Below are 14625 nucleotides of genomic sequence, written 5' to 3'. Positions count from 1 at the left end.
CAAAAATGGCATTTATTTTCTTTGCCCTTCCTGGGGTCTGCAGGACCGCGAGCTTTACCAAAGAAAATGCAAAATATCCTAATAAAGCTTCGGTTTTTAATTACACGCTGACGTGGGAAAATAACGGCCCGAGGGGCATCTTTACTTTTGGATGGGAAAAGAATTCCCCCGGCGCTTTCCTTCCCTTCGCTGCCATTGCCCCGTTTATTCCCCAAATTGCATTTTCTCTGGAGCTGAATACTATAAACCCAAGACATCTGGTTCCCAAGGAAAAAACTCGAAGGTAGAGGAGTTTTACTTAAAATAAATTAACTTCTGCAAAATGCATTATATTAACGCTCCAAACGCAGCACTTATTTCCACTTCTTTGGAAGGTTTGAAGAGGTTTCCCAATGAGATGGGCTGAGCTTGAGCCCAGATTTTTTGCTGGCTCCAGGGATTGACAACAAGATGGGGACGGACTTCAAAACTCCACCAAATTACCCCAAAAACATGAGTAAAATCTCCCACAAACTATCTTATTGCCTTCCCAAGCTGCGGCTTATTCTCCGAGCAAACCCAGAGTTATGTGAATAGAAACGCTTTGTGTGAATTAAAGCATAAAAAAATACAATCAATAGAAGCAACAAAGCAGGGTCAGATGAACCCGGATCCTTTCCCAGCTCATCATTAAAGCAAAATCAACATTTTCCATTTGTTACGAGATCAAACCCATCCCATTAATGCTTTCTAACCTGGCAGGAACCCCCGTCACACTCAATGCTGCATTATTACTTCCTCCAGCCCCTTTTGCTGCAGATGAACAAGGGCCAAACCTCCCAATCGATGCAGCTCTTGGCTCGTTGCCGGCAGGAATTTTACCCTGAGATGCTATAAAAACCCGTGTGGCCCATGGCACCGTTAAATAGATGCTGTGGATATACTGGTTTGGGTGGTTTTGCTAACATCCGCAAGAAATTAAACATTATTTCATAGTCAATAGGCTGCTCCTGCTCGATTTGCAGCTGAGATACGACAAAGTTCCTCTAATTCCCCAAACAAAACCAGAGTTTCCTCTGAAATATATTATTATTATGGAAAAATCGTGAGTTTTGGAAGCCATGGGCCCTCCGGATCCCATCGATCTTTCTTGAATAAACCATCCAAGAGTTGCAGTTTTCCACGATTTCCAGTCCAGCCCCAAACCCTGCTGATCCCATTGATATTCTTGAATAAACCAAACAAGACCAAAACTTCCCTTGAATTACATTATTATTAGGGAAAAATCCTGATTTCTAGAAGCCATGGATGGATTCAACCCAACTATCCCATTCCCAGTGCTCTTTCTTTTCCTGGTTTTGGGTTTTAGAGACCCCACTGAACCAGGGAATCAGGACCCATCTCTGCATTCACATGAGGCATAAATACGCCTGTGTATTGTAGGAAAGAGCCTGAACAGCCTCGCTGACCTTAATCCTGCCCTCAGTATTTAATTTTCTCTTTCGGAAATTAATACAGATGTCTCCCCGCACCCAGCACAACCCATTTCCCTACCAGATAGAAATTATTATTATGATTTTTTAACATAATCCAGCCAGACGGACAAAGAATATGGAGCATCAGGGTGGAAATCCCCTTCATGACCAGATGTGCTCCGTGCTTGGAGCATCCCCAGGATGCCCATATCCAGCCCAAATATTTTGGGCAGCAAAACCTCGATAAGGTTTTGGCTTTGTCATGTGGCCATGCCAAAAATCAGCCTCAGCGCAATTAGTTTCAAGCTTCATTTGCATGTCCCAACCACCACGTGAGCATCCCACGTTGCTCTGCACTCAACCCGTTTATTGCAGCCCATCCTAATCCTAAAGGATGAGATTAAGTCCCCATCCTGGGCTTTAGGTCTCTATTATCCTTTGTAAAATGGTGCTGTAAAAGCTCCAGCTCATCATGAGCACCCCCATATAATTTTTAATTGCCTTCTGTGGTGTTTGCTTCCATTAAATATCAGGGTACATCAACATAAAGCACAACCGCTCTGTGCAGGAGTGAGTTTTACTCTTCCAAAGCAAGACAAACTCGTCTTTCCCCTGCAGGCCTGAGTCTATTTTATTATTAATTTATTATGTTATATTTTCTATCCATCAGCCCGCAGAGCATCTCTCTGTTTCACAGGGTAATGGGTTTGGAGCTGCAGACAGTCATCACTAAAAGCATCCATTCCTCTTCCAGAACCTGACCCCGCGATTTCCAAACCAGCCCCAAATCCTTCCAAATCCCATCGATCTTTCTTGAATAAACCATCCAAGTGCTGCAGTTTTCCAAGCCAGCCCCAAAACCTGCTGATCCCATGGATATTCTTGAATAAACCATACGAGTGCTGCAATTTCCCAAGATTTCCAACCCAGGCCCAAACTCTGCCAATCCCATCGATATTTCTTGACTAAACCATTCACGTGTTGTAATTTTCCAAGATTTCCAAACCAGCCCCAAGCCCTACTGATCTGACAGATATCTTTTAATAAACTATACAAGTGTTGCAATCTTCCAAAATCTCCAATCCAGCCCCAGGCCCTACCAATCCCATCAATATTTCTTGACTAAACCATCCAAGTGTGTCAAGTTTCCAAGATTTCCAAACCAGCTCCAAGCTCTACCAATCCCACTTTCAAATTAACCATCCAAACGCTGCAATTTTCCAAGATTTCCAAACCCTGCCAATCCCATCGATACTTTCTGAATAAACCATCCAAGTGCTGCAGTTTTCCAATCCAGCCCCAAACCCTGCCAATCTCATATATATTTCTTGGATAAACCATCCAAGTGCTGTGATTTTCCACACCCTGTCGGTCCCATTGATATTTTGTGAATATACCATCCAAGTGTGGCAATTTTCCAAGATTTTCAAACCAGCCCCAAGTCCTATTGATCCCATCAATATTTCTTGACTAAACCATCCACATGCTGCAATTTTCCAAGATTTCCAATCCAGCCCCAAGCCCTATTGATCCCATCAATATTTCTTGACTAAACCATCCACATGCTGCAATTTTCCAAGATTTCCAATCCAGCCCCAAGCCCTATTGATCCCATCAATATTTCTTGACTAAACCATCCACATGCTGCAATTTTCCAAGATTTCCAAACCAACCCCAAGCCCTATTGATCCCATCAATATTTTTTGAACGAGCCACCCAAATGCTGCACTTTCCCAAACCAGCCCCAAACTCTGTCGATCCCATTGATATTTCTTGGATAAACCATCCAAGTGCTGCGATTTTCCAAACCCTGTCGATCCCATCGATATTTCACAAATATACCATCCAAGTGTGGCAATTTTCCAGGATTTTCAAACCAGCCCCAAACCCTATTGATCCCATAAATATTTCTTGACTAAAGCACCCACACACTGCAATTTTCCCAGATTTCCAATCCAGCCCCAAACCCTGCCGATCCCATCAATATTTCACGAATATACCATCCAAGTGTGGCAATTTTCCAAGATCTCCAAACCAGCCCCAAGCCCTATTGATCCCGTTGATATTTCTTGACTAAACCATCCACATGCTGCAATTTCCCAAGATTTCCAAACCAACCCCAAGCCCTATCGATCCCATCAATATTTTTTGAACGAACCACCCAAATGCTGCGCTTTCCCAAACCAGCCCCAAATCCTACTGACCCCATCGATATCTTTTTGATAAACCACCCAAACTCTGCAATTTTCCAGGATTTCCAAACCCTAACGATCCCACCGATACTTTTCGAATAAACCACGCGCTGTGTTTTTCCAGATCTCCAATCCAGCCCCAAACCCAGCCGATTCATCGATATTTCTTGAATAAACCATCCGAACGCTGCAATTTTCCAGCCCGTTGGGTCGCTATCATTGCCCCCCATGCCCGTATCTGCCGGGAGGGATGATGGGGGGTGAAGCCAACATTTTTTGGGGTGCTGGCGGGGATTCTCCCCGGGGAAGGAGGATGGAGGGTGGATGCTGGCCGGGCTGTGCTGCGCAGGAGCCAGCTCCTCCCTCTCGCTATTTATTCCTCCCCATCGCTCCGCGGCCGAGGCTGAATCACCCGAACCAAGCAAAGCAACGGGCTCCCCACCGGTGAGTGTCGGGGCGGTGGGGGGAATATAGAGACATGGGGGCTTGGGGTGGGATAAATCCCCAGGCAAGGGGGGTTTAACACCAAGGGGATAGGGAGGTTTCCTCTTTCCCCACCATCGCTGCCTAAAAATAGGATTTCCAGCTCCGAAGGCGAGCGTCCTCCTTAAGAGACAGAGCTCGGCTTGTTTATTCGGGGCTGATTCAAAGCTGGTGGGAAATTTCTTCCCCCCCTTTGCCGCCTCGGAGGGTTTTTGTTTCTTCTCTCAGCTGCGCTTAAAATAAAGGGGATTTATATTTATATATACGTTAAAAATGCAAAACGATTTCTCAGAACTAAGGGGGGTATTTTCAGCAAGCAAATCAGCCACCCCGCAACCTCCTTTCCCCATAACCTTATTTTCTACCCCCCATCCATTAACCAAAACCCTCCCAGCATTGCCAAAATGGTCCGGACACCCCCGTCCTCGAGCATCTTCCTCCCCACATCACCCCCCACCTTCCCTTTCCCCACCTCCCTCTATTTCTTCTCTCTCCCCACCCAGGGCACCTTAACAAGGTTATTTCCACAGTTATTTTGGCTCCGGGGTGTTGGTTTTCCTCTCCAACCCCCAAACCGCCCTCTCGCCAGCCCTGCGCACATAATTACTGCTCGCAATTACTCCTCAAATCCTCCATTTTCCGCTTCCCCTCCACCCCGAACGAGCTCCCGGGTTCCTCCGCTTCTCCAATAAAACCTCGGTTACAAACCGTTCCGATATAAACCCCCTGAATTAATTCCTCATCGCTTACGTTTGCCCGCAGAGAAGGGAAAAACTGGGGGAGGAAGGTTAAAAAGAGCCAGGAAAAAATATCAGCAAAGCCATTCGAGGATATAATTGAATTATAATATTACAGTCGTGCTTAAGTGTTATTTCCAAGCAGACAAAAAGCAGCTCCCAGCCCAAAAAGTGGCTCCTGGGGGTTTATGGCAGCGACTGCGTTTATTGGGGTGAAGCTCAGCGGCCCGAGGAGCTCGGTAATTAGCAGCGCAAACGCAAACGAGCCCTCCCCTTGTTTATCAGGCAATTAGAGGAACAGGTCGGGGCTGCCAGGCTGGAATATCCTCCGGGGCTTTGCTAAAACCTGTTTTCATCCAGGGCTTGATTTCCTCCCCATTTGGCGACTCGCTGTCTTAAAAAAATAATATAAATTAATAATCGGGATATTTTTAAACTGTTTTTAAATCCCATCGTTGCTCGCAGGGGGTGGGTGCTGTGGGGCAAAAAGAGGGTGCCTTACACCCTATTTTATTGTATTTCTTTAATGAGGCAGCACTGGGCCAGCAGCCCAGGCCTGGCTTTCCTCCCCGTCACCAGAAACAGGCAAACACATCTTCTCTTTTAATTAAATCTTGCTAACGATCCCAACCGAAACACTGACATAAAAGCCCTTAATTCAAGCATATTTTGACAGGGTTTCTTTTCCTGCCTGTTGGTGCTGTCAAGGGCAGCATCTCACGAGAGACCGTCATCTTTTATCTGCATTAAACTTAATAACTGGGTTGAGCTATGAGTCTTAAGGAAGCTGGGCCATTAATTGCTGCTAAAAAACCCCATTCAGGAAAAAAAAACCTTAATTGTTTCTCGCTGTAACAAGCCAGCAATTGCATCTGAAGCATCCACGGGTGCTGCGAAACACCCACCCACACTTTGCTAGGAATGTTTTCTCTCCCTCCCCAGCATCCCAATGCACACAGTGGGGTTTTTGGGGGTGATCTCAGCCTTGGATGGGATGGAAAACCCTTATCTATTGCTGAATTTGCGCATTAAACAGAAGGGTGATGGTGATTCAACGCTCCATGGTGTTGCAGGGAGGCATCCGAAGGGGGTTTGTGGCTCAGGGGGGTGTTTTCCAAAGGTCTTTCCCAAAGGATTTGCAGTGCTGGTGTGTATCACACAGGCTGGATTATACACAGGGAGAGAACGGCTCTTTAAACTGGGATTTCATCCTTGTGATCCCGTCAGATAGCATAGGAGAGACCTGGCACGCCAGCAGCTATTTGCAAACACATTAAACTAGAAAAATGCTGGTTTTCAGTTAAGGCCAGTTGCACATAGACAGGAAATTGGGCAAAACACACCAAATTTCCTTCTTCAGGGAAAAAAACCTCCAGGGTAAGGTTGGGGGGTTCACCCTTGCAACCCCAGGTACCCAAAAGCTTTGGGAGTGGGATGAGTCTGTTCATCACCACCCACTCTTGCACGGCAGAAATCTCATTTATATCGTCCAATTGGACAGAGCAGGTTCAATAAGTGAATTTATTTTACCTACCTACCAAGTGAAGCATTTTTCCTAAACCCTTTTTTCCACCTCTTAAAGTTGCCGTTACCAGCAGAGGAGCTGTTGGAGAGGTGGGGATATCTATATATATATATTTATACATATGGAATCATAGAATCATTTTGTTTGAAGAGATCCTTAAGATGATCGAGTCCAACCATAACCTAGCTCTGGCGTCAAACCATATCCCTAAGAACCTCATCTATCCTTCTTATATATAATGTGTGTATATATATATATACACACATGCATATATGTATTTTTAAAATAGATATCAAAATAAGGGGCTCTGGTGAGGAAAAACATGCATTTAAGCTATTAATTCTGTGGCTGGATTAGAGGGGACTGTGTTTTACCCTGTTTCCCCGAAAATAAGACAGTGTCTTATATTAATTTTTGCTCCTAAAGATGCCAATTTTTATATGGACAGCTGCCTGGACACTATTTAAATTGATCTTTTTAATGAACTGTAACTAGGGCTTATTTTTGGAGTAGGGCTTATATTGCAAGCATCCTCAAAAATCCTGAAAAATCATGCTAGGGCTTATTTTCGGGGTAGGGCTTATTTTTGGGGAAACAGGATACATGACGCTCGCGCCGGCTGCGGTTTCTCTGCCTCCTGCCCCTAACGCTGCCCGTCCTTGTGCCCCACAGCCATGGCCAAGCTCCTTGTCACCTGCTGCCTGGTGACCCTGCTCCTCAGCGCCTGGACCGACGTCGCCTTCTCCAAGAAAGGCAAAGGCAAACCCAGCGGTGGCGGCTGGGGCACCGGGAGCCACCGCCAGCCCAGCTACCCCCGCCAGCCCGGCTACCCCCAAAACCCCGGTTATCCCCATAATCCAGGTTACCCCCACAACCCAGGGTACCCTCACAACCCAGGGTGGGGCCAGGGTTACAACCCGTCCAGCGGAGGAAGCTACTACAACCAAAAACCATGGAAACCCCCCAAATCTAAGACCAACCTCAAGCACGTTGCCGGGGCGGCGGCAGCGGGCGCCGTGGTGGGGGGCTTGGGGGGTTACGCCATGGGCCGCGTCATGTCGGGGATGCACTACCGCTTCGACAGCCCCGATGAGTACCGCTGGTGGGACGAGAACGCCTCGCGCTACCCCAACCGCGTCTACTACCGCGACTACAGCAGCCCCGTCTCGCAGGACGTCTTCGTCGCCGACTGCTTCAACATCACGGTGACCGAGTACAACATTGGCCCCGCCGCCAAGAAAAACGCCTCGGACGCCGGGCCCGGGGTGAACCAGACGGAGACGGAGATGGAGACCAAGGTGGTGACCAAGGTGATCCGGGAGATGTGCGTCCAGCAGTACCGCGAGTACCGCTTGGCCTCCGGCATCCGGCTGCACCTCGCCGACCCCTCCCTGGCCGCTCTCCTCCTCCTCACCCTCATCGTCTTGCACTGATGCCCCCGCCGCTTCGAGACGTCACCCGCGTCCCCATGGGGACCCCCCGAGCCCTCCAATTCTCAGTTGCTTTGGTGAAGAGCCCTCGGGGCGCATGGGCACCGACGCTCCCCGTCGCCTCCGGTTTACGTGAAAATTTCTTATACCACCCCGTCCCCGGTGCAACAAGACAGTGATGGAGCTGAATGCCCTAAAAATGGCCTTCACCATGTTCCTTCTCCTCGGGGACACCCCGAGAGGGACCACGTCAAGAGAGGAGCTCACCCGGCCCTCAAGAGCACTTCCAAACCCCCTCTTTGCTAACAAGCGGGGTTTTATTTAATCCCCAAGTCCCGCTGCCACCAAGCCCAATTTCCCCAGAGCACGGCGTTTGGGTTGCTAAATTATGGGGTTTTGCAGCAACAAGCTGCTGCGTTGCGATTTTAACCCTTTCATCCTAAAAAACACCCTTCCCCGTGTACATACGGACCTGCCCGCTCCGCACCTTGCATGCTGCAAATGCCTCCTGCAGCAACACACAAAAACAACCCTGGTTGGGTTTCGGTCGACCCTCGCAACGCTTTGCTTTCAGTTCAGCCTCCCTGCCTTTCTTAACCTAAAGGCAAAAAGTGCTGCTGAACGGTCGAAAAAGCCCCAAAACGGTAACGCTTGGTGTGTTACGGCCCGAGAAAAAGCTATTTTGGATGTGCTATGGATGGCAAGTCGCGCTCAAACTTCGGCACTTTGACCTAAAGGACGTTAAGATGCAGCTCAAAGGATGCTCAGAACGTCGCAAGAGACTAAATCCAGCTAAATCCACGGCAAACAGCATCAGGAAAATCAAGCCTGATGGATGAGAGATGCTTAAAAATATAATAATCACCTTTTGCAAGTAATTTGTAGAAGCAGCGGGTGAATTCTTGCTTCTCGTGTTTGGGCCGACGCCGGGTTGTGCAGAACCTGGAGCCCCTGTGAAGCTGCGCTTGTCGAACCGGTCGCCCCCAAGTTCTATTTAATATCTCTCGTGTATATTTTTTCTTGCAAGGCACTGAATGACACCGTCCTAAATGATTTTTCGTATCGTTGTAAGCTACGTGAAGAGATCTATCTATATATATATATGTATAAAATATAAGGAAAATAAACCTTTCAGGATACTCACCCGAAAAGCAGGGCTTTGAGGTAACCCGTACTTTGTGATACGCGAATGTTTTTTGTAAATCCGTAAACGGTGCATGCACTACATTTGCCGTTCTGGTACTTTTCTAAGTGTTCGACGTCGGGTACAAATTAAAACGGATCAAGCCAAGACACATCAGTTTCCTTTGTGCAAACAGCTCTCGCTGGTCCCCATAGACAGAAGCCGCATTTTTTGCCCTCTCTGTCCCTTCCTCCCCGGCCTGTGGGCGCCTTTGTTCTCTTTCAGCACTAAATTTGGCCTAAAACCCACATTTTCAGTTAACCTTTTCTCCTCCCATTAATGCGACCGCTACCACCCAACAAATACTTCCTAATCAAGCCAACATGCTGGTTGGGGCCAGGGATTTCTCCTCCCCATAGGAAGTCAACGCTCATTTCTAATTATTAATTTATAATACCTTCTATTTACTCTATTTTCTGCCTAATAGAAGAGTTTTTACATTTGCTGTTCCGGTGGCGTTAAGCCCGATTAACTCCACGTGAAGCCCCAAGCCCAACCTAAAGGTGCCATAATTCCAAATCTCCCCAAGTACCTAAACCACCATCACCATTAAGCATCTTAACCTATAGCAACAGTTAAAAATCACAATTAAAAAGATGGAAGAATTTGAACCTTTCAGCTGGACGCTGCTTTAATTTTAAGCTCAAGATCAAGCCTTGGACCTGTTTGGTTTGCGCCTTTGTAGGATGCAATTTATTGCGCTGCAAACCCTTTTCCCACAAAGATGCTAAAGAATTTGCTTATTTAAATGATGTTCCAAGTAAAACCCCAAATTGGACTCTTTATATCTTCCCTGTGCAAAACTGATTTACAGAATGGTGATGGAAAGGAGGATTTGGGGAATAAATCCCCCCCCGTGAGGTTATTGGGGAGGTTTATACACCACTTTGTATTAATTAAGATTCTTTTTCAAGCTAAAACAAGAGTGATTTCAAGCAAGGAAACCCCCTATTTTCCAAGATAAGCACCTACATGGTAAGTTCCACTGAAAAGGGTTTGACCTCAGCAGCCAGCAATACAAAGATGCCAATTTTTAGCCCCCAAACCCCCATCTTCCCACATTTCACCCCAACACGGGGCAGCCGCTCCAGCCCCACACGCAGAGGGCACCCCAATATCAGCAATGCTCAGATAAGCCCAAAAATCCTCAATTTCCCTGCTTTGCACCCATCTTTTTACCCAGCACATGGCCGTGTGTGAATAATTGGGGTTTATGGTGATTTTGGGGGTAATTTTCTCACTGCTGGGGGGGGAATTTTGGAGCTTTTCTGGCTCTGGGAACGCTCGAGCAGGACGTGAGGACACAGCTTGAGCCCTTGTGTCCTTCGGGACAACTGGATCCAAGAACCCCCTTGGAGTGATCCATTTCACTAGAGAAATTAATTGCTTAATTAGCTAAATAACCCAAATCCTGCAGTGTGGGTAGGTGAGGTGAGGATGGGAAACATTCCTGATTTACCAAGCTGATGATAAATACACCCCAAAGTACAAATACAGTCATTTTGGGGGGTGTTTTTCTATATTCCCCTTCAAATCCCGCATCCTGTGGCGCTTTGCATCCCAGAGCTGGACAGTTTGCAGAGAGGTGGAGGAGAAATAGTCTCATTTGGAGGCTTAAAATGCAAATGAGTACCCAAAACTCACCTGTTTTATTGGGTTTGGATGAGAGGAGTCGCATTGCTGAGCAAACAGCACCATCTCCTGTCTGAATCCAGCCAGGATCAACCCCGGGGATGGTTTTGCAAAGCCGAGCCTCACAAAGAAGCCTCCAAAATTAGGCTGAGCTTTGCGCTGGCTCGGTTGCTGTTTTGGAGCAAAATGGGTGAAAACGCCTCGATTTTGCTTCCAAATTCTCACCTAGAAAAACATCTCAGCATCTCCCCATCTTAACATACAACCCCAAAACTCCCAGCACAAGGTGATTAATGAGGACGTTAATCACTTTTAAGGCCTTTTCCTGCAGCGCAAGGGCTGGAAGTTAAATTGGGGGGTGGGTCGGAGCGTATCCCCGTATTTGCACAACAAGGGGAGGGGGAAAACAAGAAAAATTGGGGAATTTGGGAAGTGTGCGATCATCCCACAGGCTGCAAATCAGGGCTGTGAATGGAAGGTGCTCTTGACAGCATCCAGACATCAAAATGTAAGATAAAATATACATCTGGATGCAAAATATATGTTGGAAAAATGCGGATTTGAGCTGTGGCTCAAGTTTCTGCTGGGTTTATTTTAAACAAGCAGATTTTAAGGAATAAAATTGCTGCATGATAGGGTTCGCTGGATTTGTTCAGCCTAAAAGCTGCCCCTATGCCAGTGGAGAGATTGTCAGATAGATTACGTAAATAATATTAATTAATCTGAGCAATTTGGATGGTTGTAAGAGCATGGACCTCAGGGCCATCCCACCCCCACCTGCTCCAATACCTATTAAATCCCTCAGGAGCCAAATAACTTCTGTAGAATGGAAATAATTAGTGTAAAAGAACCCGGAAAATCAACGTACATCACCCAGGGCTCATTTAACCTCTCAAAAGAGCTGAGACCCAACCCAACAGCTCTGCTGGGGAGACTATAAGGATATTAATACCCCCCAAAACACTGGTTCTAAGAGGAGATGACCCACTCGCAAACGTCCAGGCTCATAAATGCCCCAGTGAGGGAGGGACTTGACCACTGGAGGACACTGATTGCGGCTGCCCATGGGGATCCCAAATATTTCACTTGGTGCCTTCTTATCTTCTTCGCCCGCAGCAATGCTTGAGCTGCTGCAGCTAAACTGGGTTTTAGGGAAGGTTTAACCACCCAAAGAGGCGACTAGAGACAAAAATGCAGATGATAGAGGGGAATAAATCCCTCCCCAAAGCTCCGCCACTCTTCCCAAAGAGGATTTGCCTCCTCTCTGCCAAATATAAAGCACTTGAGGGAGGGTCAGTTAAACAGCTGGGGGTGTTTTGGGTTGAGGATGCTGAAGATTGGGGTTTTTTGCCCATTTCAAAGCCAGATGGATGGGACAGGGCAGGTTTGTCCCCAAGCATCACGCTCACCCCTCGCAGCGTCCCTTGACGATACGGCTCTTCCTTGCGTTGCTACCAGTGCTAAACACGCTGGATCTGGTTCAAAAACAAGAGGGTGTCTCAAGGCCAAACTTTATTGCAAGGTGGAGGGGTCCATTTTCAAGCCCCGCATCCCCCCCATCCCCCATGGAGTCCCAACGCTCTTTTTTGGGCGGAAAGGAGCATTTTTTCGGTAAAGCCACACAACGGGAAACCAGAGCCAAGCGTCAATCCGGGTGCAAATCCCCACACGTCCTCGCAGGGCTGGATTTCTGGTGTTCGTGCTCTCGCAGATGGGGTTTGCAGGGTCCGGGTGACCATGGCGATGGGTGCCCAGGTCCGGGGGGAAACTGAGGCAGCGGCGGAGCGTCTCTTCCACCTCCCCAAGCCACATCTAATCTCCCAGGAAAGTCATTCACCAAGAAACCCCGGTGGGCTCAGTCGGCCAGGGGGTCACCCGTGGTCCCCTCCCGGCGCTCAGCGCTGCAGCCCGTGGGTGACGAAGCAGACGGCGGGTGCCAGCAGCAAAGCGGGGCTGAAACCATTGCGCCCGTCCCTGGTGGCTCGGCTGGGGGGTCCCCGCTTGCCACTCATGTCCGGCCAACTTGGGGCATGGAAACCACCCGCCGGCGGGGGCTGCCGCGCCACAGGGACACCGTGACCCAAGCGGGACGGCCGCGGGCGCCCCAAGAGCCCCATGCCGTACCCCGCGGCGGCGCCGGCCGCGATGGCCCCCGCCACCTTGGAGCTGCGGCCCGGGGGGCCAGCGCTGCGGGACATGGCCCGAAAGCCCCCGCGGAGGCCCCCGGTGCCGCCGACACCTCCTCGGCCCCCGGTTCTTCCACCGGCGCCGCGGCGGCCGCCGGCGCCATCGCTGAAGAGGGCGAGGAGCAGCATGGCCGCCCAGCACCAGGCGTCGCGGGGCCTCATCCTGTTGACCTGCCAAAGGGGCACAAGGAGGGAGAGTGAGCTCCATGCCTTACGTTTAGGCCAACCTACACTGAATAAAGTTAATAATTCAATATATCAAATATATCCACCATATTCAATCATAGAATCATTTTGGTTGGAAAAGCCTCTCAAGCTCACCGCGTCCAAGCATTACCCCAACGCTGACACTGCCCCATGTCCCTGAGAACCTCACCTATACGCCTTTTACTACATATCATTTATGTGTGATCCAAACGCTCCCAACTTCCCCAGCAAACTCGTACGTTCATTTTTCCACCCCGCCGCAAAGCATCGCGATGCGGTTCCCCCTCATCCCCCGCCCTGCAGCCCCTGAGCAAACAACCTCATTGTACCGAAGCTGCTGAGCCATCGCGGCCCCAAAACCAGCCCCAAAATAGCAGGAGCCGTTGTTGACAAAAGCCTTTTGAAAGAGCAGAGCCCCCCTGGCCACAGCATCCCTGTGTCAGCGTTTCCACCCAAGCGGCCCCGCTGGAAGGTGCCAGGCCTGACCCACCCCCTTCAAAACCCAGTGCTTCAAAATTAAAAATAATAGGGCTTGATTAATTTAATTTGTCTTGTTTCTCTGCCCTATTCCTCCAAATAACAGTTTAGTTTAAGCTTGGAGAAGCACATCCCACTTCCAGCTGCATCCACATTAGAAACGCCCCAAATCCGGGCGGCAAACCCCAGAAAAATTAAGACACTGGGATTATTTTTCCTTTCCTATTTTTTCCCCTTTTTATTTCCCTGGCAGTTTATGGATCACAACCTGGGGAAAACGGGGCAGGTGTTGCCTCCCCTGGTTGTTTTCCCCATCCCAACCTCCAGCTCCGGTTTGTGCCAAACCCCAGGATTTTCCAGCTTGCTAATTTACCCAGTTTTTAGCTTTTTCTCCCCAACTCTGTGCCCTTACCCGTGCAGTTGGTGATGCCTCCTCCTGCCTGCGCCTGTGGGCTTGACTCAACTCGCACTTTTTCCGGAGGATAAAGCTTCGATGAGCGGAACCAACGTCACCCGTGTCCCCTCCTGCGCGGGGAGGGATAAACGGGCTGGAAAACGCGGGGAGAAAACAAAGTGCGGTTGGGGATAAACTTGGGGATGCAGGGAGCTCAGGTTTAAATACTGAGCACACACAATCACAGGATCCCAGAATGTGAGGGGTTGAAGGGCCCTGGAAAGCTCATCCAGTGCAATCCCCCCATGGAGCAGGAACACCCAGCTGAGGTTCCACAGGAAGGTGTCCAGGCGGGTTTGAATGTCTGCAGAGAAGGAGACTCCACAACCTCCCTGGGCAGCCTGGGCCAGGCTCTGACACCCTCACCCCAAACAAGTTTCTTCTCAAATTTAAGTGGAACCTCCTGTGTTCCAGTTTGCACCCATTGCCCCTTGTCCTGTCCCTGGTTGTCACCCAGAAGAGCCTGGCTCCATCCTCCTGACACTGCCCCTTTAGATCTCTGTAACCATGAATGAGTCCCCCCTCAGTCTCCTCTTCTCCAGCTCCAGAGCCCCAGCTCCCTCAGCCTTTCCTCACACGGGAGATGCTCCACTCCCTTCAGCATCTTGGTTGCCCTGCGCTGGACTCTCTGCAGCAGTTCCCTGTCCTTCTGGAGCTGAGGGGCC

The 14625-nt window shown here is 48.9% G+C and overlaps 1 protein-coding gene across 1 annotated transcript; it reads left to right on the top strand.

Annotated features, from left to right (window-relative positions):
* Positions 1–3896: 3896 nt before the first annotated feature.
* Positions 3897–9116, top strand: PRNP (prion protein (Kanno blood group)). The gene is given in 4 exon segments (XM_065856836.2): positions 3897–3915; positions 3918–4058; positions 4061–4090; positions 7064–9116. Coding segments are annotated over 4 exon segments (951 nt in total). The 3' UTR covers positions 7825–9116.
* Positions 9117–14625: the final 5509 nt, after the last annotated feature.

The sequence above is a fragment of the Patagioenas fasciata genome, chromosome 26, assembly GCF_037038585.1.
Source record: "Patagioenas fasciata isolate bPatFas1 chromosome 26, bPatFas1.hap1, whole genome shotgun sequence".
Taxonomy (NCBI): Eukaryota; Metazoa; Chordata; class Aves; order Columbiformes; family Columbidae; genus Patagioenas; species Patagioenas fasciata.
The sequence above is the reverse complement of the archived record's forward strand: the minus strand, read 5'-3'. Positions and strand labels throughout refer to the sequence as shown.